Genomic DNA, 25,101 nt, shown 5'->3' with positions numbered 1-25,101 from the left:
TACGTCTTTAATGTAAAGCAGAAAATTTTATAATACAAGATGGCCGACGATAGATTAGTACCATGCCAGCAGTTGAAAGCAATGTCGTTATCAGGGTAATATAATCAAAAGTCGTGACTTTAAATTAGATATATAAAGTATATCATACATCGATATACCATATAATTTGCAAGACTTACGTATATTACGTCTTTAATGTAAAGCAGTAAATTTTATAAATTAGTTCACCACCGATGACGCACTCATACAGTAGCGGTCGTAAATCATGTTTATTGACCTTATCAGCTACTGTTTATAAAAACATGGTGTTTGTTTACATAAACAACTGGCGCCAACCACGGGAGTGACGTCAGTTAGGCCACGCCCCTGTCTCTCCATAGTGGCCCATATACTACTATCGATATACCACTTAATTTGCAAGTCTTACGTATATTACGTCTTTACTGTAAAGCAGAAAATTTTATAATAGAAGATGGCCGACGATAGATTAGTACCATGCCAGCAGTTGAAAGCAATGTCGTTATCAGGGTAATATAATCAAAAGTCGTGACTTTAAATTAGATATATGAAGTATATCATACATCGATATACCAAATAATTTGCAAGACTTACGTATATTACGTCTTTAATGTAAAGCGGTAATTTTTATAATACAAGATGGCCTACGATAGATTAGTACCATGCCAGCAGCATGGCCGACGATAGATTAGTACCATGCCAGCAGTTGAAAGCAAAGTTGTTATCAGGGTAATATAATCAAAAGTCGTGACTTTTAATTAGATATATAAAGTATATCATACATCGATATACCAATTAATTTGCAAGACTTACGTATATTACGTCTTTAATGTAAAGCAGTAAATTTTATAAAACAAGATGGCCGAGTATTAGTACCATGCCAGCAGTTGAAAGCAATGCCGTTATTGGGTAATATAATCAAAAACGGTGACTTGTAATTGGATATATAAAGTATATCGTACATCGATATGACAGATAATTAGCAGTAAAGCAGAAAATTTTATAATACAAGATGGCCTACGATAGATTAGTACCATGCCAGTAGTTGAAAGCGATGTCGTTATCAGGGTAATATAATCAAAAGTCGTGACTTTAAATTAGATATATAAAGTATATCATACATCGATATACCAATTAATTTGCAAGACTTACGTATATTACGTCTTTAATGTAAAGCAGTAAATTTTATAAAACAAGATGGCCGAGTATTAGTACCATGCCAGCAGTTGAAAGCAATGCCGTTATCGGGTAATATAATCAAAAACGGTGACTTGTAATTGGATATATAAAGTATATCGTACATCGATATGACAGATAATTTGCAAGTCGTACGTATATTACGTCTTTAATGTAAAGCAGAAAATTTTATAATACAAGATGGCCGACGATAGATTAGTACCATGCCAGCAGTTGAAAGCAATGTCGTTATCAGGGTAATATAATCAAAAGTCGTGACTTTAAATTAGATATATAAAGTATATCATACATCGATATACCAAATAATTTGCAAGACTTACGTATATTACGTCTTTAATGTAAAGCAGTAATTTTTATAATACAAGATGGCCTACGATAGATTAGTACCATGCCAGCAGCATGGCCGACGATAGATTAGTACCATGCCAGCAGTTGAAAGCAATGCCGTTATCGGGTAATATAATCAAAAACGGTGACTTGTAATTGGATATATAAAGTATATCGTACATCGATATACCAAATAATTTGCAAGACTTACGTATATTACGTCTTTAATGTAAAGCAGTAATTTTTATAATACAAGATGGCCTACGATAGATTAGTACCATGCCAGCAGCATGGCCGACGATAGATTAGTACCATGCCAGCAGTTGAAAGCAATGTCGTTATCAGGGTAATATAATCAAAAGTCGTGACTTTAAATTAGATATATAAAGTATATCATACATCGATATACCAAATAATTTGCAAGACTTACGTATATTACGTCTTTAATGTAAAGCGGTAATTTTTATAATACAAGATGGCCTACGATAGATTAGTACCATGCCAGCAGCATGGCCGACGATAGATTAGTACCATGCCAGCAGTTGAAAGCAATGTCGTTATCAGGGTAATATAATCAAAAGTCGTGACTTTAAATTAGATATATAAAGTATATCATACATCGATATACCAAATAATTTGCAAGACTTACGTATATTACGTCTTTAATGTAAAGCAGTAATTTTTATAATACAAGATGGCCTACGATAGATTAGTACCATGCCAGCAGCATGGCCGACGATAGATTAGTACCATGCCAGCAGTTGAAAGCAATGCCGTTATCGGGTAATATAATCAAAAACGGTGACTTGTAATTGGATATATAAAGTATATCGTACATCGATATACCAAATAATTTGCAAGACTTACGTATATTACGTCTTTAATGTAAAGCAGTAATTTTTATAATACAAGATGGCCTACGATAGATTAGTACCATGCCAGCAGCATGGCCGACGATAGATTAGTACCATGCCAGCAGTTGAAAGCAATGTCGTTATCAGGGTAATATAATCAAAAGTCGTGACTTTAAATTAGATATATAAAGTATATCATACATCGATATACCAAATAATTTGCAAGACTTACGTATATTACGTCTTTAATGTAAAGCGGTAATTTTTATAATACAAGATGGCCTACGATAGATTAGTACCATGCCAGCAGCATGGCCGACGATAGATTAGTACCATGCCAGCAGTTGAAAGCAAAGTTGTTATCAGGGTAATATAATCAAAAGTCGTGACTTTTAATTAGATATATAAAGTATATCATACATCGATATACCAATTAATTTGCAAGACTTACGTATATTACGTCTTTAATGTAAAGCGGTAATTTTTATAATACAAGATGGCCTACGATAGATTAGTACCATGCCAGCAGCATGGCCGACGATAGATTAGTACCATGCCAGCAGTTGAAAGCAAAGTTGTTATCAGGGTAATATAATCAAAAGTCGTGACTTTAAATTAGATATATAAAGTATATCATACATCGATATACCAAATAATTTGCAAGACTTACGTATATTACGTCTTTAATGTAAAGCGGTAATTTTTATAATACAAGATGGCCTACGATAGATTAGTACCATGCCAGCAGCATGGCCGACGATAGATTAGTACCATGCCAGCAGTTGAAAGCAATGCCGTTATCGGGTAATATAATCAAAAACGGTGACTTGTAATTGGATATATAAAGTATATCGTACATCGATATGACAGATAATTTGCAAGTCGTACGTATATTACGTCTTTAATGTAAAGCAGAAAATTTTATAATACAAGATGGCCGACGATAGATTAGTACCATGCCAGCAGTTGAAAGCAATGTCGTTATCAGGGTAATATAATCAAAAGTCGTGACTTTAAATTAGATATATAAAGTATATCATACATCGATATACCATATAATTTGCAAGACTTACGTATATTACGTCTTTAATGTAAAGCAGTAAATTTTATAAAACAAGATGGCCGAGTATTAGTACCATGCCAGCAGTTGAAAGCAATGCCGTTATCGGGTAATATAATCAAAAACGGTGACTTGTAATTGGATATATAAAGTATATCGTACATCGATATGACAGATAATTTGCAAGTCGTACGTATATTACGTCTTTAATGTAAAGCAGAAAATTTTATAATACAAGATGGCCGACGATAGATTAGTACCATGCCAGCAGTTGAAAGCAATGTCGTTATCAGGGTAATATAATCAAAAGTCGTGACTTTAAATTAGATATATAAAGTATATCATACATCGATATACCATATAATTTGCAAGACTTACGTATATTACGTCTTTAATGTAAAGCAGTAATTTTTATAATACAAGATGGCCTACGATAGATTAGTACCATGCCAGCAGCATGGCCGTCGATAGATTAGTACCATGCCAGCAGTTGAAAGCAATGTCGTTATCAGGGTAATATAATCAAAAGTCGTGACTTTTAATTAGATATATAAAGTATATCATACATCGATATACCAATTAATTTGCAAGACTTACGTATATTACGTCTTTAATGTAAAGCAGTAAATTTTATAAAACAAGATGGCCGAGTATTAGTACCATGCCAGCAGTTGAAAGCAATGCCGTTATCGGGTAATATAATCAAAAACGGTGACTTGTAATTGGATATATAAAGTATATCGTACATCGATATGACAGATAATTAGCAGTAAAGCAGAAAATTTTATAATACAAGATGGCCTACGATAGATTAGTACCATGCCAGTAGTTGAAAGCAATGCCGTTATCGGGGTAATATAATCAAAAGTCGTGACTTTTAATTAGATATATAAAGTATATCATACATCGATATACCAATTAATTTGCAAGACTTACGTATATTACGTCTTTAATGTAAAGCAGTAAATTTTATAAAACAAGATGGCCGGGTATTAGTACCATGCCAGCAGTTGAAAGCAATGCCGTTATCGGGTAATATAATGAAAAGTCGTGACCTATGATTAAATATATAAAGTATATCATATATCGACATGACAAATAATTTGCAAGCCGCACGTATATTACGTCTTTAATGTAAAGCAGTAAATTTTATAAAACAAGATGGCCGAGTATTAGTACCATGCCAGCAGTTGAAAGCAATGCCGTTATCGGGTAATATAATCAAAAGCCGTGACTTGTAATTGGATATATAAAGTATATCGTTCATCGATATGACAGATAATTTGCAAGTCGTACGAATATTACGTCTTTAATGTAGAAGCAGTAAATTTTATGCAATAAGATGGACGACGCTGAAAACCCAGAGCCGCAGTTGAGAAAGCAATGCCGTTGTCGGGGTAATATAATGAAAAGTCGTGACCTATGATTAAATATATAAAGTATATCATACATCGACATGACAAATAATTTGCATGTACTACGTATATTACGTCTTTAATGCAGAAGCAGTAAATTTTATAAAAGAAGATGGACGACGCTGAATACCCAGAGGCGCAGTTGAGAAAGCAATGCCGTTGTCGGGGTAATATAATGAAAAGTCGTGACCTATTATTAAATATATAAAGTATATCATACATCGACATGACAAATAATTTGCAAGCCGCACGTATATTACGTCTTTAATGTAAACCAGTAAATTTTATAAAACAAGATGGCCGAGGATTAGTACCATGCCAGCAGTTGAAAGCAATGCCGTTATCGGGGTAATATAATGAAAAGTCGTGACCTATGATTAAATATATAAAGTATATCATACATCGACATGACAAATAATTTGCAAGACTTACGTATATTACGTCTTTAATGTAAAGCAGTAAATTTTATAAAACAAGATAGCCGAGGATTAGTACCATGCCAGCAGTTGAAAGCAATGCCATCATCGGGGTAATATAATGAAAAGCTGTGACTTATAATTTATAACGGCGTTTGATAACCGTGTATAAAATATTCGAGAGGAATTGACGACGATCCGAATGAGCAACTCGTTGCAGGCTTCTTGAAGGCTGTTCGAAGCCTGGCCCGTTGCACAGTATCCTGTACGTGCACGTCCTGGTGCACGTGAGCCCGCGGAGGCGTCGTGAGTCTTGATGCTGCGCAGCTTAATCGCGAAAATGACGTTTGCGTCTTCGAGAGAAGGGAAAGCGGAGGAAGCGGAGAGTTAGGCGAGAAATAAACAAGATAGATATAAGTCGAACTATGCTTTATGTAATTGTAAATCTACGAACAAATGCAGCGCAAGCGGGAGAGAGACAAAGCAAGGCCTACTACGGAGAGAGCCCTGGTAAAAATCCCGTCATGGGACCTATGTGGGAACCATGTGGGAACCATGTCGAACTCATATGGGAACAATATAGGAACAATAAGGAATCATGTAATTCCTTATGGGAATCACATGGGTCCTATGTGGGATTTTGCTGTAGAATCCAACGAGAGGCTATATGGTTCTTATCTTGTTTCCACGTGGTTTTCACATAGGTACCACATGGTTCCCACATGAATCCCATATGGTATTTGCATGGTATTTACAAGGAAACCACGTGAGAACCACAAGAATTCTTTAATCTGCATGTAATTTCATCTTAACTTTTGCTCGAAGGTTACAGTGACATTTCGTAAGTCCCATGTGATTCCCACATGATTCTTACATGGTTCCAACATGGTTCCAACGTGATTCTAACATAATTACTATGTCGTTTCTACATAAATTTGACATCACGAATCAGTCCCATCCAGGTTTTTTTAGATACATTTTATTTTTACAAAAATGATATAAAATGGATATTAAAGACTAACTTCATATAGAAAATATCAAAATATTTTTATTTACAAATTTTTAAATGTTACAAATATTTTATTTCTAGAAACAGTGTTTCTTACAAACTACAAAATTTGCTTTTGACGTATGAAACATTAGTAATGATGCACATTTGGTACTACTGAAATATAATTTACATTTCCGATACATAAAAAAACACAAATTATTTTTATATCTTCAACTTTTGTTACTGTTATGTCACTTAATATGGAGTCAAATGAAAAAATTGAATTACTTATTTTATTTACATTGCGTAGCCGATAACATAAAATTAATTCTTTCTTACTCTCATCATCAATAACAAAGTACAATATTTTTCTAAAAGTTCCGTCAACTAATTGACAGTAACTATTATTACAACGTTTATTTCGCTTATTTTCAGCTGCATATAGGCAACCGTTTATAATAGCTCTTGTAAATATTGCAGATCTTTTAGATAGATACAAGTTTTAAAAAGTTGATAGTCTATAAATGAAGTATTTCCTAAATATGTTACATTTTGTATTTTATAACTTTTGTGGATTCTTTTTTGTGAAATATCTTTACAAAATTGAATAACTTTTGGAGATGCATGCGGATATATACGATTTTCTAGAATGTTTAAACATTTTTGATAATTTAAATATCGAACAATTTGTAAATTGACCCCATTGGCACAGTGTATCGTTTGAAGTAAATGATGGTTAGCAGATTCGAATGGAAACGTGGAGTGAGACCAAAGAGGTCCCCAATTGTACACACTTGCTGAGATATGCAGTAGTTGATGTACATTAAACGTCATTGCTTTTTTAGTAAAAAGTTTTTCCGTTTTGAGGTTAAATTCATGAAGCATTCGATCAGCATTGTCAAGTTCCTCCATTGTAATACAATCTTTTAATAAGATGTATAAACTATTGACTAATAATGTCCAATACTCAACTATTTCGTCTTCTAATAAATATTTAAATAAAGGAATACTGTAATGTAAAATAAAGTTTTCCCACTCTTTAGCTTTCCAATCATTCCTATCGCTAAGTGGCCTACTAAAACGCGCTAATTGTTGAGGAACTAGTATGCTTTTTAAAATTTTATCAACAACAATAACTTCAATTGATAGTTTTTGGAGAATGCATTCTGTAATTTGTTTTCCCACACCAGCTAAGTAGCAATGCATATAGTCAGGCACAAAACCGCTGACGATATCAAAACTGTTCAGATTTATTAAAGGTGATACGCCTTTAACACCATAACAATCTTGAACATCTTCATTCTCAGTTACAATCTCCATAAACCGTACAGTTTGTTCTTGTCTTCTTTCTTTTGGATAATAAACTAAAATTGGATAACGCATGCTTCCTTCAAACCATTCACCTGGATGTAAGCACCAAGAGCAACCATACTTGCCATTAAATTGCTTGTGACATTGCATAGGAGCTCTAGCTACAGAATCAACGCATATAATTAAGACATGTAATGTTATGTGACGTGGTACATTATTTATATTACATTCAATTCCGTTAATGGACAGTTCGTTTAGTTTATTAACTAAAGGTTGCAAAAAACTGTTCATTGGTGGTTTCTTTTTACCAAACCACATTCCGCATACTATCGAACTTTTAAGTCTGGCTGCTATAGGTATTTCATTTATCTGTATATATATTGGCCAAATGGAATATTTTGAACATTCAAATGTTGGTGCTCCATCTGTATTCAAAATTGCAGTTACATACGAGCTTCTATCATTTTGTTGTAAATTGCTAACAAATTCTCGATACAATTTCCCGTCATAAATATCTTTGATCGATCCATCATACTTTCTTTCATTTACAACATAATTATAAAACCTACTGTGAAGATTAATAGAATTTGTTATATCTTCTGATGGATCAATTATCAAAAAAATATTTTCTAAAGATGGCTTAGACAAATCAATATTAAATGAGCAAATATCACATTCCACTGAGCTTTTGAATGTCTCAATTTTTCCTACACATATTTCACAATTTGGACAAATGCCAAAAAATTCAATATTTGTTTTAGTATTAAGAATTTTATCGAGCATATAAGAAGTCTCTGGTAATACTGATTCTTTAAATATACAATTTACTAAGCGAAATAAATCACTAGTGCAACTCAATGGAAGTTTATGTAATAATGTTAACTTTAAAAGTATCAAGAATATTTCGCCTGGGCTTTTATCTACTGAAGTTGTAATAGTTTCTAAAAATTTTGGATTACTTAGAAGATCATTAAAGTTACTAGTTTTTAATAACTTTTTGTTTGAATAATCTGCTTTGCATTCACCATTGTCAGTGTCGCTTGAATCGCCATCTACACGTACTTCCCATTGTGTTGATTCATCGTGTATACATCTAACCTAAAGATATACATACGAAACATTAATTTATATCATCTAATTTCTTTTCTTATGTAATAAGAGAATGTAGGAGCAACGCTACTTGGTAAAAATGTTATCTCACAAATTTATATGATACTTTAATTGTAAAAAAAATGGTTCTCAATATCAGCAAAATTTGACTTTTTCCGAAAACTGTGGAAATATGCCTATAGATTAGGTGTGACGCATTTTTTTTTTTTAGAAATTCAGAAAATTGTACAAAAAATAATATATGTATAGCTATAGTGAAAAATGTTTCCAGAAGGATTCATAAATTAATCAATTATGGGAAAAACTAAAAAAATATCTCAAACTCAAATATGTATCAATTTCAAAATAAAAAAGTTTACGTGCATCATAATTGATTTATAAAATTAGTTTTAAGACAAAGTAAAATTAAGCTGGCCAATCTCACAGGGAACAACCGATTAGTAAAAAAGTAGTCATCCGTCATATTTGTGAAATATTGTGAGATAAATAATAAAATCTATGTCAATTTACGATTTCGAGATTGTCAATAAATAATATATCTACGCTAGGCAAGTCACTATTGTTAAAGTTTGCTCCAGACACTCACTTAAGGTAGTATTGTTAACTAAAAGTCCTATTGTTAACTAAATACCGATGTTTCATATTGGTCTAGTAACGCAATTATCGTCAATAATAATAAATCATTAAAAGTGCACTCATTTTGACTAGGGACATAGCAAATATTTATCGTAATAAGTATAATATGCTGTCCTAATTTAACATACATACATAAAATTCCATGTGAAATGTTACATGAAGATTTATGATGTATTTATTCAAATTTCACATGAATCGTTTATAATAAAAATCTTTACATGAAATTAGTTTTCCTTATTTTTTAGTATATGTGTGCAAGTGAATATTGGTTATGGATTAGGTCTAAGTGTGCTCCGTACCTTTTAATGCTTTTAAACTAAACAAGTAAAAAGTGTAAATCGTGGACCTTGACATGGGCGATCCCTGACACCTACACCCAATACAAAATAAGTAAAACTAATTTTACATACACTCGAGTAGAAAAGCAAATTACAGTAAAATTTGGAGGACATCAAATATAGTTCTCAAAATAACACTTTATATTTTTTTAATCGGACAGTACTTATGAGGCAAATTTTTCATTTTCTATTTTTTGTCATTTTACAAATTGTTAGTTATCATACATTTTATTAAAATACAAAGTAAATGTATGATTTATATTTATACGGTGCCTCAATTTGTGTAGTCTTTTTAGTAAACTCTATTCGTAAATTAAAAAAAAAATCAAAAGCCCTCATATCATTTTTCTTATGTGTCGTATAATAAAAATTAAATTTAAATAAATGTAATACAAAAATTAGTTATGTATAAAAATTTAACTCAGTGCTATAACCTATAATCTTTAATAATATAATATATTTCATACCATATCCATTGAATTGTCCTGCGTATTATCTACTGCTTCATAACTGTTATCAAAACTAATGCATTTACTTTCTCCTTCCTGTTCGTCACATTTTACAATAGAATTACTGTTTTTAGTATTCAAACCAGCATCCTCAGCCTTTGTTGAATCATTGGTATTTTTTGCAAAAACTAAAACATAAAATATAATAATATGAGCTGAAATGTTTCGTTTGCCTTTATAATTACAATAAATAAAAAATCCAAGAACTTACAATATTTCCCATTCTACATTTTTTAATGAATGCTCTTCTAAGTGTATCTTGCAAAACGTCAGCAAATTTCCCGCTTTGCAAAAACTTTTTATAACGTCTTTTTGTAACGTTATTACTCATCCTTGATATTAATCGCAGTATCGCAGTATAAACAATAATCTCCGACAATTGTTCGTTCACAAAACATTAGCCATTACGAGGTTATGAATCGAGGTAATACACGTTATGCATTCGTTGCCCTCCGTATATCTATATATATATGAGGAACAGCGCGCTGTTCCTTGTGTCTTGTGTCTGTTCCTGTTCTTCATAGGTATACACATACTAACTTATGTTAAATCTTATATCTGTTCCTATTCCTTTGAAGCGTGTAACGGGCCTTACTTCCGCGGTCTATTCTCATGTGCCAGCAGGAAGAGAAAATGCTTTCGCGCAGAGAAATAAGTTAATAGACAGGAGACTAACTGAAATAAATAAATTTTAGAGCAATTCGGAACATTCTGAAATCGGGCGCCTGAGTAACGAAATACGCCCACGGAATACGCCTATTATTATTACGGAATTACGGAAAATTCTGGATTTCCGTATACACATATGACAACAAAAACGGAACGTACGGAACAACCGATATCGGTTTCTAATTATACAAAGTATATATCAAAATATAAATATGGTTGGTAATGTTAATATGTATGAACATGTTATGTTATATGTGAAAAGGGTTTGTTGGCAGATAATTATATTTTTCTATAATTATAAAAAGTGGAATATCTCAATTTAAGCTGTTGTGTACCAGCGTATACTTTAAATCTGTTCAGCCTACGTATAACATTAGCAAAATATTTTTGGCTATTCGTGTGTGTATAAAATTATATATTCTCAAATAAAAACATCTCACACCTCATTATTGCTAAAAGTTAATGTTATAATTATGGAGGAATTGTACGCATGCGTCAGGTTTACTGATGAGTTGAAAAAAAATCAGTTTGTATCTATCAAGGAGATTAAAGTTGATAAAAGTGATACGCATCACATAAGACCTGCAACGGTTGATGACTTTGATCCTCAACGCCAGTATGATATATTGTGGTGCCTTTGTGATACCATTGATTGCACAGACATAAACAATAAAAGCTGTGAATACCACAAAGGATACATTGTATGTCTTGCAGGTTAGTTGAATACAATAAATTGTATCGTACTTTTACATAGGATAAAATATTTTCATATTCCTGTTTAATATGCAGAGACTTTAGCCGATGCTGAAGAAAAAGGCAATTCAACTCGTTTTCGCCTTCCAAGAAAAATTTTTTCACCCTCTGACCCAAAGCTACCTTCAAATTCTCAAACGATTCTGCAGAAAAACTGCAGTCAATCTACTGTCTCTGGTTTGCATAATTTTAATGAGAAGCTTGTAGTAAAACTAGATAACGTAAGTATAACATTTATGCATTTATAAATATAACCCTGGTGAAAATATTGCCGTCAAGTTATACACATATCATTTTTATATATAATTTATGATGTCCATTTGTGATATATTAAGTTTTTATTTATTTATTTATCTAACTCCAGAGTTACATACATTTGCAACAGATACAGTGTTGATATTATTCACACAATACACACACATAACACACTATAACGGAGTCTAAAAAATAGTAGTTTTTAGAAAATGTATATTTTTGACTGTATGTTTATATATGTATTTGTGAGTCGACCAAATATTGTCTCATTTCAACCCTCTCCTGTAGATAAAAATGAGGTTATAAATTCAATTCATATCACCAAAGGCGTGTTTTAGTATATTTTTAGTCTTATAAATGTATAAGTGGTAGGTACATAATGTCAATGTATGACAAATTCGCTTCAATATTTTCACCAGGAAATAATAGTTTTTATACTTTAATTTAAATTATAAATATTTATTACAGTTGAATCACGCTAAAGCTATTGAGAAAGCAAAATTGAGAGCTTCTAAAGAGCAATTAGGCGCATATGCAAAGAATCAATTTACAGGTGGTCGGAAAAGTTTTCTGAGTTTCAGTCAAAATGATCATGATAATGGGCGTAGCAATGAAGATGAACATAATGTTAATGGTCCATAGTAGATAGGCTATAGGCATACCAAAACATAGGCATACTAAAACACCCCCTCTCCTCTCAGAGTGTTTTGGTACCCGATGGAAGAGTAGGGATCCCCTCTCTCTCGCCAAGATACTAAAACGCCCTCTCTCCTCTCAGAGTATTTTAGTACCCGATGAGAGAGTGGGAGAGTATCTCCAGTCTACCCCCGTATGTATTTTTTTGAAAGCCTATAGCGTTCTTTCAATCCCTTCCCTTGCATGAGCGATTCAAAGTTTTCTCACCGCCAACAAATGCTATTGGCTGCTTGTGGGACCACCCCTAATTTTAAGTCCCATTTAGCTTTCCCAGAAAAGCTAGGCAGTTTTCCTTCCAGAGATCCGCTGTTAGCGATTGACAAGTGGCGTAGAGACAATGGTCACAAAAATGCACTCAGACCGATAGGCCTGCAGAGAGCCCGAAGATGAACATGAGCTGATAGGACTAGAGTCGAACGACAAACAATACTTATAGTGATTGACGTGTAACCTAGAGGCGTGCACCAAGACCGATGGGTCTCATGATAGTTATTTTTGGCAGGAGATCCGTTATTTTGTTGCGCTACCTGCTGAGAGCGCGGAGATTAACGCGTCGTACTGACTTTGACGAGTTTCCTAGAGGCCTGCACAAAATCCCACAAAAAGATGCAGGGACACCGATAAGTTTTAGGAAGATGCCCCTCCTATTTTCTTTTCGTTTCGCTAGTAGTGGACGAAAATGCATGAGTGTCGCAGATACCTATAGAGATAAACGTTGTAAAGGCTTTTAGCGATTGTCGAATGACCGAAGAGGGCGTGAAATACACGCGCGGACGGCTGGGTCTTATGATAGTCATTTTTTTTGGCAGGAGATCCGTTATTTTGTTGCGCTACCTGCTGAGAGCGCGGATTTAACGCGTCGTACTGACTTTGACGAGTTTCCTAGAGGCCTGCACAAAATCCCACAAAAAGATGCAGGGACACCAGTAGATAGGCTATAGGCATACTGGCTCATGCGGATTCTGGCTCACCCCCTCCTCTCTCAGTGTGAGCCAGAATCCGAGCAGTGTATTTTAAATGGAGGGATTGTCAATTCTTCCCCCTCTCGAAGTGAGCCAGAATCCGAGCTGTGTATTTTTAGATAGAGGGAGTGTCGATCCCTCCTTCCCTCCCCTAGCGACCGAGAATTCTTCCCCCTCTCAAAGTGAGCCAGTAACCGTAGTATGTATAAGTCCCAATCTTCCCTTCTCCGTGTCCCGAAAAAAAAAATTTAGTGGTGGGTTCATGCTCCTCCTCCTTCGCGCAGGTAGAGACGACGACCCGCGCATAGGTGTTTTCCTCAACTATACGGAATGTATGCGAGAAATGCTCCTTATACAAACTTCGCGTTGATAATTCTGGGACTGCGATAAGTTAGTCCCCCGTCTGCGCGGACAGATTGCATAGGTACTATCCCTCACATTTCCAATACGATTCTCACGCAGATAAGGACGAAGACCCGCGCATAGGTGTTTTCCTCTACTTTACGGAATGTATGCGAGAAATGCTCCTTATACAATCTTCGCGTTGATAATTCTGGGATACGTATACAAACTATCCCACGCAGATGTATACAGCTTCCAGCGATATGTGTTTTTCCTTTCGACTGCGCTAAGTTTCCCAGAGACATCACTGCTGTTTAAAAATCATTTGCAGAGATAACCGATTGGGTTTTGTAGGGAACGCACAGATATATGCCTTTCGCACCGATATACATCAATTTTCTTAGAAGTCCTAAATAAATTCAGAGTGAGATTTTCTCCAAGATCTTTTCTTGTTAGAAGAGGATAATCTCGCATTCTCACAGTCGAGATTCCAAAAAAAAGGGAGTGTACTAAAAGGAGGTGGACACTAGTTTTTCAAAATTGGTGAGGGAAATTTTTTCACGAATCGTAAGGCTTTTCACCCTCGATAGCTGTGAGGAGGTGTGTTTTTCAAAATTAGTAGAGAAAACTTTTACACCAATCACAGGACTTTAGAAAAAAATGCTGTGGAAAGGGAAGCTGCTGTTTTCGCAATAAATAGCCCACCGTAGGCTACGGTTAGTCAGTACAATTTTCGGTTTCAAAATTTAACCTGCAGTAAAATGTCAGCCAAGAGGACTACGGGAAGTCGCAGCAGCAGCAGCAGCAGCAGCAGCAGCAGCAGTAGGAATAGCATCAGAACGATGCAACATAGGATTCGTTGGCTAATTGCCAACGCTCCAACATTACTTATGATGTTGGAGCATGTCTCCTGGGCCATGGAGGCAATAAATACACGTAAGAAAATAATTATTTTCATTTTTTTCATAATTCAAAAATTAAAAAAAAAAAAAATTTTTAAAAAATTTTTTTTCCTTTTTTTTTTTTTTTTAGTGCCATCGCTGCCACCACTTGCTGCTATGCAGCAATTATATGAAGGGATTAGGCCAGGAAGCTCTTCGCCCAACCCTGCCCGACGAACGAGACCCAGCTCTTCACCCAGCACTGCCCGCCGAGAGAGGCCAAGCTCGTCGTCCAGCACTGCCCGCCGAGAGAGGCCAAGCTCTCAGTCCAGTACTGCCCGCCGAGAGGGGCCTTCAGCTGGACCTAGCACATCAGCGGCTACTAGGCCCAGTCGTCCGGCGGATAAGAAGACAAGCTCGAAGAGGTCGAGCTCCTCCTCGAGCTCTAGTTCGAGCTCCAGTAGCAGCACCTCATCTAGTTGCGAGTCATGCAACTCGGTGAGGAGCATAAAAAATTTAAAACCTATCCCAAAGAAAACAAAATTGGATGGTAAGTTTTTTTTTTAATTCATAATAAATTTTTTTTTTATATAATTAATTATTTACAATCTTTTTTTTTTCTTTAGGTGATTTAAAAACTGAGAAGCCGTCAAGTCGCGGGCTGCTTAGTTTGAAAAATCAAAGCAGTGGCAGTGGCATGCAGCAACCGGGGCATCAACAACAGCAGCAGCAGCAGCAGCAGCAACAACAGAAGCAGCAGCAGCAGCAGCAACAACAGAAGCAGCAGCAGCAACAACAGCAGCAGCAACAACAGCAGCAGCAGCAGCAGCAGCAACAACAACAGCAGCAGCAACAACATCAGCAACAACAGCAGCAGCAGCAGCCACAACAACAGCAACAAAGAAATGTTCCGCGAATTATCGATATGGAATTTGTAATTGATCCTATCGATATATCTAAATTTAAAAAAAACCAAAAAAGTAAAATAATATAAAAAAAATTTATAATTTTTTTTGTGATGATGGTTGTATAAAAAATAGAATAAGGTATAAATAAATAAAAAATAATATCGTAAACATTTTTCTTCCTTTCTCTTTAATCCACTCTGTTCAACTTTATTTCATTAAAAAAAAAAAAAAAAAAAAAAAAAAAAAAAAAAAAAAAAAAAAAAATAATGACATTTCTTTTAATAATATAATAATTATTATTCTTTTATAAAAAAAATTATTATTTATTGATAATATAGATTCCTCTTTCTTAAAAAAAAAATAAAGCTATGAATTGGTAGCGATTTTTTAGAGCTAAGAAAGAATTTAAACATAGTTTTTTTTTATCTTATTTTTCTTTATTTCCAATATAAACATGTACATACATTATTTTTTTTAGAAATATTATCTATTTCATCTTGACCAAATGTCGATTCTAAATAATTTAGCAGCCAAGCTCTTATTGCTACAACATTATGAATAGCGCACATAGGTTTTCTCCTAATGCAGAGAGCATGGTTAAAACAAAAGTAGTGGCTTTCACTAGTTATTTCTTCAAGAGGTGGACATCCCAAGTCTTCAACATTTGTAATGGATCTGCAAAGTATCAGATAAAATTAAAGATAAGTATCAAAAAAGTATAAAAAAAAGTAACAAAACAATTCAAAAATAATTAACTTACATGTTTGGCAAAATATTTTTCATCCATCGGGCTTTCTGTTCTCCCTTTATGAATATTTTTTCGACTCCTTGTGTACAGATCTGCAAGATTCGATAAAGACGATGATATGGAATATCGCCAGAGTTCCACGCTATTCCATGATGACTCTTTTCCAACCATTGAGACATGCATTTTTCCTCTTCTGTCAGTTCTTCCCAAGCCATTGGAGGTTTGAAAAGATATGCGGTCGGTAAGGCAGTTTTCCTCAAATTAAGGAAACTTATTTCTTTGAAAATAAAAGTATCTTCTGCAATTCTCTGAAATCCTTGAATGTCGCAGATATAAGCATTTTCTTCTTTACATTGCAGGATAGTATTTCTAAACAACAAATCGTAGTCACGTGTTCTTTCCATCTTTTCAGCTTTGTAGACAGTTTAGCAAGAAGTGATCTCGCGAGGTTCCAGCATCCTCGTTTTATAATATGAAACTCCGCCTTTCACACTTCCAGAAATGGATACTCAAAACAAATGCATAGCCCTCATTTGTTGGGCTCAAAAGATGATTTTTGGTTGGTTTAAAAGGAAAAAAATTCATCCCTTCTCTAGAAAATTTTCCTCCTCTTAGTCTCATAATCTTCTAGGATTGGATGATGGAAAAATGTGTACCCCTTATTGGAAGAAAATTCATCCCTTCCCGAGAAAATCTTTCTCCTCTCTCCTCAGCAGCGAGATCTTCCACCTCTTCTTCTGATGATTTCAGCTTTAAAAGAGAGAAATTTCTCTTAGACGAGCACAGTTCATCTGACGCAGTCGGCAAAAAAAAAAAATTCAGTCTCAATTTTGTGCAAGATTACTAGTGACACTCTAGTGAAAAAACAGTAAAAATGGCTTCGATTGATCTTATCGAACGTCTTGTACAAGTGCTTCGCGATACTGTACAAAATGTGGATCAAATGAGCGTCAATGATATTCATTATTGGTTAGATATGTGTAATTCTACTATTAATGAATTAAACGAAAAAATTTCTAAATCCAATCTCACGAGAGGAGAAAAACAGAAATGTCAAACTTGTTTGACGCATCTTTCGTGTGTGCAAGTAGAATTTGAACATCGTCTTCATCGAGGAGGTAGTCTGCATGCTGAAGAAGCAGAAGCTAGAGTTGAGTGGCGTGATGTGCAATCAGCCTTCCAAAATCGAATCAGGACAGGTGTGGTTGTTAACATAAAGCATGTGGACATATTGAGTTTTTTTAATGATGCACTGAAGCTCTTCAAAGATAAGACACAAGCATGTTTAGAAGAATATAATGCGGTGAAAATCAATTCAGATTTTATTTCAGAATTTACAATGCAAAAAAATGGTGAAGAAACGACAGATATTAAATATTTTACGAGTGAGAGTGCTACAGTATACATGTCAACAGATTTAGAGAAATGGTTTACAGACAATATTAAAGAGCCCATTCTTTCACAATTAGAAGAATTTCAAGAAAAGGATTCAGGCTGGACACTGAAGAGTATTATAAGTTTATGTATAAATATGAAAAAATATTCTCCAATTAAGGGAAGTTCTTATATTCCTCTTCCAAAGTTTATTGAAAATAAAAAAGCATGTGTTAACGTTCATAATAACGACGATCAGTGTTTCAAGTATGCTGTTCTTTCATCATTATATCCAAGTAACAAAAATGCTAGTAGAGTTAATCAGTATCGATTGCATGAAAATGAATTAAATTTTGCTGGTATAGAATTCCCAGTAAAACTTAAAAGTATTCCGAAATTTGAAAAACTGAATAATATTTCAGTAAATGTATACATGCTTAGAAAGTATGGCCACAAATTCGAAGTAACACCTTGTCATATTACGACAGAGAAGAAGGAAAAACACGCAAACCTTCTCATCATTCAAGATTTTTATATAGATGAGCATGAAGAAAATAATCGTGCTGATGAAGGTGACATGCCTAAATATCATTACGTATGGATAAAAAGTATGTCTCGACTTTTGAGTTCTCAAGTGTCTAAAACTCATTTAAAATCTTACCATTGTGAAAGGTGTTTACAAATATTTTATACCGAGGAAAGATTGAAAATTCATGAAAGCGATTGTAAAAATTTAAATAATTGTCGAATAAATTTGCCTGATTGTAAGAATAATATTCTCAAATTCGAAGATTACAGTAAGAGTGAAAAGGTTCCTTTTGTTATTTATGCGGATTTTGAATGTTTATTGAAACCTACTGAGAATGAGAATGCTTTCCAACTGCACGAAGCATACAGCATAGGATACTTCATAAAATGCAGTTTTGATGATAGCTTATCTGGCTATAGATCATACAGAAGAAAAAATGAAGAAGAAGAGACAGCTGCAGCATGGTTTGTTCAAGAATTAAAGTCAATTGGTGAAAAAATTGACGTACTCTACAAGAATCCAAAACCAATGAGACTTACAGATTTAGAGGAAATATCTTTTCGGAGATCATCAACTTGTCATATATGTCGGAAACCATTCACTAGTGAAGAACTTGCTGTACGAGACCATTGTCATCTCACAGGGCGGTAAGATTTCCTTCTCGATTATATTCGAAATAAAGTAAACGAAATTTTGTAATTCTAAGATAGATTTTCTTCTTCTTCAGTTTCAGAGGTGCAGCTCACAATTCTTGTAACTTGAATTATAAGGATTCAAGATTCATTCCTGTGGTTTTTCATAACCTCAATTACGACACTCATTTTATTTTAAAAGAGATTGCTACTTCTACGTTGATGAAAGGTCGAGTAAGTTTAATACCTCACAATAAGGAGAAATATATTTCTTTTACAAAATATGTGGATGGCTGCAACATTAGTTTTAGATTCATAGATTCTTGGCGTTTTCTACCTTCATCATTGGAAAAGCTTGCATCATATCTGAAAAATGTGCCAATAGCAGTAAAGGAATTTCGATCAGATGGACTTACAGATGAAAAGATAGATCTCCTTCGACGAAAAGGTGTATTTCCATATGATTTTGTAAATGGATTGGATAAGTTGACGACTACAAAATTGCCAGAAAAGAATGATTTTTATAATAAGCTAACAGATTCTCAAATTGGTGAAGAAGACTATAAGCATGCTGTCCAAGTTTGGAATAAGTTCAATATTAGTACGTTGGGAGAATATTCAGATCTTTATCTGAAAACCGATGTTTTACTATTGGCCGATGTTTTCGAGAGTTTTCGAGAAACATCTCTTAAAGCCTATGATTTATGTCCTGCTCACTTTTATACGACTCCTGGACTAACTTTTTCAGCAGCTTTAAAAATGACAAAGGTAGAATTGGAGCTTCTTACAGATATTGACATGCTAATGTTTATCGAATCGGGCATTCGAGGTGGAATAAGTCAGTGTTGTAATCGATATGCCAAGGCAAATAATCCATATATGGGTTCTTCATACGATAAGGATCAGAAAACAAAGACTCTCTTATATTTTGATATCAACAATCTTTATGGATGGGCAATGGTACAGCCTTTACCAGTTGGAAAATTTGAATGGATTGATTATGAGACAAATCCAAGTTTTTTCAATACACCGCCAGATTCTGATATAGGCTATTTTGCTGAAGTTGACTTGGAGTATCCTGAAGAAATACATGACGATCATAGGGATTTACCTTTTTGCGCAGAACATCTTGCACCACCTGGTTCAAAGCAGAAGAAACTTCTCACGACTTTGAATGACAAGAAAAGGTATGTCATTCATTATCGAGCACTTAAGCAGGTCTTAGATAATGGACTTCGATTAAAAAAGGTGCATAGGATTTTGAGTTTTGAGCAGAGGGCGTGGCTCAAACCATATGTTGAATTTAACACAGAAAAGCGAAAGCAAGCAAAGAATGAGTTTGAAAAACTCTTCTACAAATTGTTAATTAATGCAGTCTATGGAAAGTGTATTGAACGAGAGCGGAAACGTGTAGATGTGCGATTAGTAAATAAATTTACAGGCAGATACGGAGCAGAAGCACGCATAGCTCTGCCAAATTTTCACAGTTGTGCAATCTTCGATGAAAATTTGGTTGCCATACAGCTGAAGAGGACAAGTATTACAATCAAAAAACCAATATACGTAGGTCTCTCAATTCTAGATTTGTCAAAAACATTAGTATATGATTTTCATTATTCATATATGAAAAAGCGAGTTGGAGAAAAATGCAAACTCCTGTATACGGACACTGATAGTTTAATATATGAAGTTGAGGATATAGATATGTATCAAGTAATGAAAGAAGATGTACATAAATTTGATACTTCTGATTATGATGAAAATAATCAGTTTGGAATTCCGCGTGTTAATAAAAAAGTTCCTGGATTGATGAAAGACGAATGCTGTGGCAAGATTATGACAGAATTCATTGGTTTAAGAAGCAAAATGTACAGTATTTTGATTAATGGAGCCGCGACAGTGAAAAAAGCTAAAGGTATAAAATCTAGTGTTGTAAAGAAATCAATCACGTTTGAAGATTATCGAAAATGCCTTCAGGATCTTGTTATTATAAAACGTGAGCAGTGTAATATTCGTTCAAAATTACACATTGTGCATACTGAAAAACAGGAAAAAATTGCTCTAAGTCCACATGATGATAAAAGATTCTTATTGCCTCATAGTACTGACACTTTGCCTTGGGGACATTACAGAATTATGGAAGAACAGATGGCGCAAGCTGCTATGCAAGTAGAGGGAGATGCGGTGGAGGGGATTGTGGTGGAGGAGAGGGGCAACAATGGCGAAGGACGAAAAAGAGAGGGAGAAAGTGAGTGGGGGCATGAAGCAACCAATGAGAATGCTTCGCGGGTAGGGATGACACTTTATGCTGATGGAGGGGAACCAATCAAGATTGAATATGATGTTTTAGAGGAGTTTATGCACGAGTGGGATCCATCATTGGATAGGTTAGGAACTGAACAAGGAGTGAGAAATGATATATTACTAGAGGCTATGGAAGGGGCAGAAATTGTGGTGGGAAACGGGCTATATGAACGGACTAAACACGATGAAGAGCACATTCGAGAAATCGAAGCGAACAACCAACCTTGTGCAAAGAGACCAAGACTCACCTAACTCTAAAATAAGTAAGTTCTATTTCTTAGTTCTCTCTAAATTCTCACCTACAAGACATTTTTCACTAACTTTCATTCTTATTTTCACTTTTCAGAATGGATTTATCTGCACTCAACAAGATTGCTGAGCGCGAGTTCTTGCCTAAGAAGAAAGTCACGGACTTGGAAAAAGATCATGAGTATATGGTGACTGCACTCAAGGAAGTAAAGACGAGATTCGGCACAAAGATCGTGGCTGAGATCGATGACAGCTTTCAAATATTACTGCCCGGGAAGATCTCATCAGCAATCTTGAAAGATCAAGAATTTTTCAATAATCTCTCTAACACAGCAAATAAACTTAGTTTATTTATAACATATCAGGGTGGAACTTCTTTTAAGTTCACCACATGCTAAAATAATGAAATACAAATACTGATAATTGTTAAATACTATTTATTTATTTCTTAAAACTTGTGTACAATTTACATGAATAAATACATTATTAAATATAATAACAATTGCTTTCTTATTTATTTAAACCTTGAATAATTCATACAATCTCATTTTTATCTATCCAACTATTATGCTTGTCACTAAAACCTAACCATTTAACATATACGCGTTTACCACTTTTCTTTAAAACTTTTTCTACTAAATAAATTTCTGGATACATAGTTTTATGAATTTCCGTTTCATAAAAGCCACCAGAGACGGGTTTATCATAATAATCTTTGAGGTGGTAAGTTACTGGATCTGTTTTTACAACTCGCGTTATTGTGAAAATTTCTGTTGACCAGTTTGGCGTATAACCTTTTTCAAAAACATTTTTTATCCTACTTATTCGTACTTTATCTCCTACTTTAAATTTAGGTTTTTTCACTGGCGTCTTTTCATTTGGAAAATGTCTCTTGACTTCTCGCTCATTTGCCAGTGTAACATTTTCAGGCTCGATTCCTGTTGTCCGATGTTTTCTCGAATTGTATGCTTTGAGCAAGTTAGGTAGAATATCCAACCATTTATAGCTTCCTTGTTTGCTGAATTCAGTCCACATTGCATTTTTTAACGTTCTATTGAATCGTTCGCATATACTTGCATGAAGATTACTATGCGAAGAGTATAAGTGTATATTGTGCTTTTTCATAAGTTTTGAAAAATTGAATTGTAAAATTCCTTTCCTTGGTCAGTTTGTAGATTCTTCGGTACTCGTCCTTCTTTCAGTATTGACTTCATAGCTGTAGTAACATCATTACCACTCTTTGACTTGACTGGCACGGCCCATGCATACTTTGAAAATATATCTATGACAGTGAGTAAGTAATGAAAACCTTTGTTTTCTTTAGAATATGGTATCATTTCTACAAGATCCGCTTGCCAAGTCTCATCTATTCCACGTATGTCATATTTTCTTCTCTTGTATCGCCGACGTGCTGGCTTGTGCAGCTCTTCAGCTACTCTTTGACGTTCCATCATCGTTTACAGTAGATGAAAATCCATCTGGAAATTCGGCTATACGAACTTTTAATTGTTTATTCACTTCTTCAATGATATAATCAATGCCAGAGTAATTGCGAAGAGTTGTACTATAAAGATAACGCAATTTTGTATTCACTTCCAATTGCTGTTTTTCAACTTGCTGCTTATATTCTTCTATAACTTCACCAATTTCAGCAATTTTAGCAGCTATATAATTTATTTCAGATTGTAGAATAACTTTCAGTGAGTGCAAGGTGATTGCATCGTTTGGATGATTGGGCTGTCCTAGGTTGCAAAGTCGCTTATTTTCTAAATCAAATCACCGTCCGGTGTAAAATTGAAACCAATGCCTGGAGGACCGCGACTCACTTGCGAGCCCTCAAGTTTTCTTCCAAACACATCGAGACTCATGGTAGTACTGATGCAAAGAAGAAAGTTGCATGTCAATATATATGCCCAGCTTCGCGTAATTCCTCAATAATCGACTGGATTTCATTGACGTGATTATTATTTCCAGCTGATTGTTCGGCAATCAATAATCGAAGTCTCTCAGTAAGCTCGTTTGGATCATCCCAATAGACGAGATCAATGGAAGAATTTTTCTTAGCTATTTTATATTTAGGTATAAGTCCTCCTCCGCTGCTGTTTACATTCTTTTTACGTGGTGTGCTGCGGAACATTGGTGCTAAAACATTCTTATATTTATTACTTCTCGACATTCGTATAGATTCATCTTTGCTGAATTTTTCCGATGAGCATTTGTTGCTTCCAATATCTTGCGATAATTTGCACGATCTGCTGAACTTAAAAGAAGATCATCCGGATATTTTTTAAATAGTAATTCCATTAGTCCATTCGTTTTAGGATAACTTTCATTTCTGACTTTGACATATTTATCATCAAATTCAATTTCTGAATCACCAATCATATACACTTCATCAACCTTTCGCACTCCGTATATATTATCAATGGTTCTACGGCTTTATCTAGCATTGATAAAAAGTCTTCAGCTGATTCATTTTTTCCACTCGCGGATTTAAATGTAGAATTGGTTATTGTGTTAAAACATCATCATTATTATCATTATCATCATAATCATAAACGGTATAATCCATTAAACTCGATCGATCGATTCTCATTCGTTTTTACTGTTGTTTTGATCCAAAATGTGATTGGATGGTTGCTGTAGTGGGCTTTCACTTTCATCTCAACAAGTTTCTCAAGTGGTGTGATGACTGGTTTTAGAGTATCACCGATGACTTTTTCAAAATCATCTTTCTCCTGTTTTAATAAAGTGTATTTTTTCTTAATAGCCTCACGAGCTCGCAAGAGCTCACTAAGAACATTCTTCTCTTTAGTGAAGTCTGACATGCTTACGTGGCGATGTCTACAACTGAACTGTAAGTTTGAGACTCATAATTCCTTTTTTATTGCAAAACAGTCAAATCCTTTCTGTATCTACCCTCATTCATCGGTCGATCTTTGTCAATAACGATGAATCCGTATCTATCATTCTTCCAACATTCAGAACAAAGATTCCGAAATTCGTTGAAAGTTAAATCGGTATTCACATGATCTTCATAGATATGTTTAAGATTTACATCATCTTGTCGATAAATTACTAACAAATTGACATTATCTCTAATGAGATGTTTTCCTATATGAGCATAAGATTGACATAGATAGAAGCTATCTACACTCTTATGTCTTCCCATACAGAAGAATGCTCTGACATTATCCTGCTTCTCACATGCCACATCATCAAAATCATTATTGAATTTGGAAGGGCTTCATCTGGAGATACTACAGATTCATGCTCACTGAACGGAAGATATGATACTCCTTCAATCGGATCCAACACACTTTGAGAAATTGATACTTTGGCTGATTCAAGGATTTAGAGTATACATACAAATTTTCAAACCTAAGACCATTGGGATGTGTTATTAAAGCCAATAAACTATTTGTTTTTCCACAGTTCGATGGGCCGCAGAAAACTGCTCGTATACTATCTGGTAGTAATTCCCCATGACGCTTTTTCTCTTCTCTTTTCCAAAATCGAAATTTGTCACAGGGAGTTTGACATTCTGCTCGGTAAAATCCATGTTCACTCAACAGAGTCAAATATAACATTGAGCTCTCGAAATATAAACGCTCGTT

The 25,101-nt window shown here is 34.5% G+C and overlaps 2 protein-coding genes across 2 annotated transcripts; one reads left to right on the top strand and one right to left on the bottom strand.

Moving 5' to 3' along the window:
• Window positions 1-6,315: 6,315 nt before the first annotated feature.
• On the bottom strand, window positions 6,316-10,783 carry LOC116418010. Its single transcript, XM_031933194.2, has 3 exons — window positions 10,394-10,783; window positions 10,141-10,310; window positions 6,316-8,687 (listed from the first exon to the last, which is right to left on the bottom strand). The coding sequence occupies exons 2-3, from the start codon at window positions 10,147-10,149 to the stop codon at window positions 6,732-6,734; spliced, it is 1,965 nt and encodes a 654-aa protein (XP_031789054.1). The 5' UTR covers window positions 10,150-10,310; window positions 10,394-10,783; the 3' UTR covers window positions 6,316-6,731.
• Window positions 10,784-10,828: 45 nt separating this feature from the next.
• On the top strand, window positions 10,829-15,290 carry LOC116418011. Its single transcript, XM_031933195.2, has 4 exons — window positions 10,829-11,565; window positions 11,641-11,825; window positions 12,328-14,795; window positions 14,892-15,290. The coding sequence occupies exons 1-3, from the start codon at window positions 11,325-11,327 to the stop codon at window positions 12,499-12,501; spliced, it is 600 nt and encodes a 199-aa protein (XP_031789055.1). The 5' UTR covers window positions 10,829-11,324; the 3' UTR covers window positions 12,502-14,795; window positions 14,892-15,290.
• The last annotated feature ends 9,811 nt before the right edge of the window (window positions 15,291-25,101 follow it).

This window comes from Nasonia vitripennis (genome assembly GCF_009193385.2).
Source record: "Nasonia vitripennis strain AsymCx chromosome PSR unlocalized genomic scaffold, Nvit_psr_1.1 chrPSR_random0014, whole genome shotgun sequence".
NCBI classification, from domain to species: domain Eukaryota; kingdom Metazoa; phylum Arthropoda; class Insecta; order Hymenoptera; family Pteromalidae; genus Nasonia; species Nasonia vitripennis.
This window is presented reverse-complemented; position numbering and strand designations above follow the sequence as displayed.

What these genes read in the sequence shown, in the direction of transcription:
- LOC116418011 (XM_031933195.2), top strand. Translation starts at nt 11,325, where the DNA reads ATGGAGGAATTGTACGCATGCGTCAGGTTTACTGATGAGTTGAAAAAA. An exon ending in ATACATTGTATGTCTTGCAG is followed by an intron (nt 11,566 to 11,640) that starts GTTAGTTGAATA and finishes TTTAATATGCAG; the next exon opens with AGACTTTAGCCGATGCTGAA. An exon ending in TTGTAGTAAAACTAGATAAC is followed by an intron (nt 11,826 to 12,327) that starts GTAAGTATAACA and finishes TATTTATTACAG; the next exon opens with TTGAATCACGCTAAAGCTAT.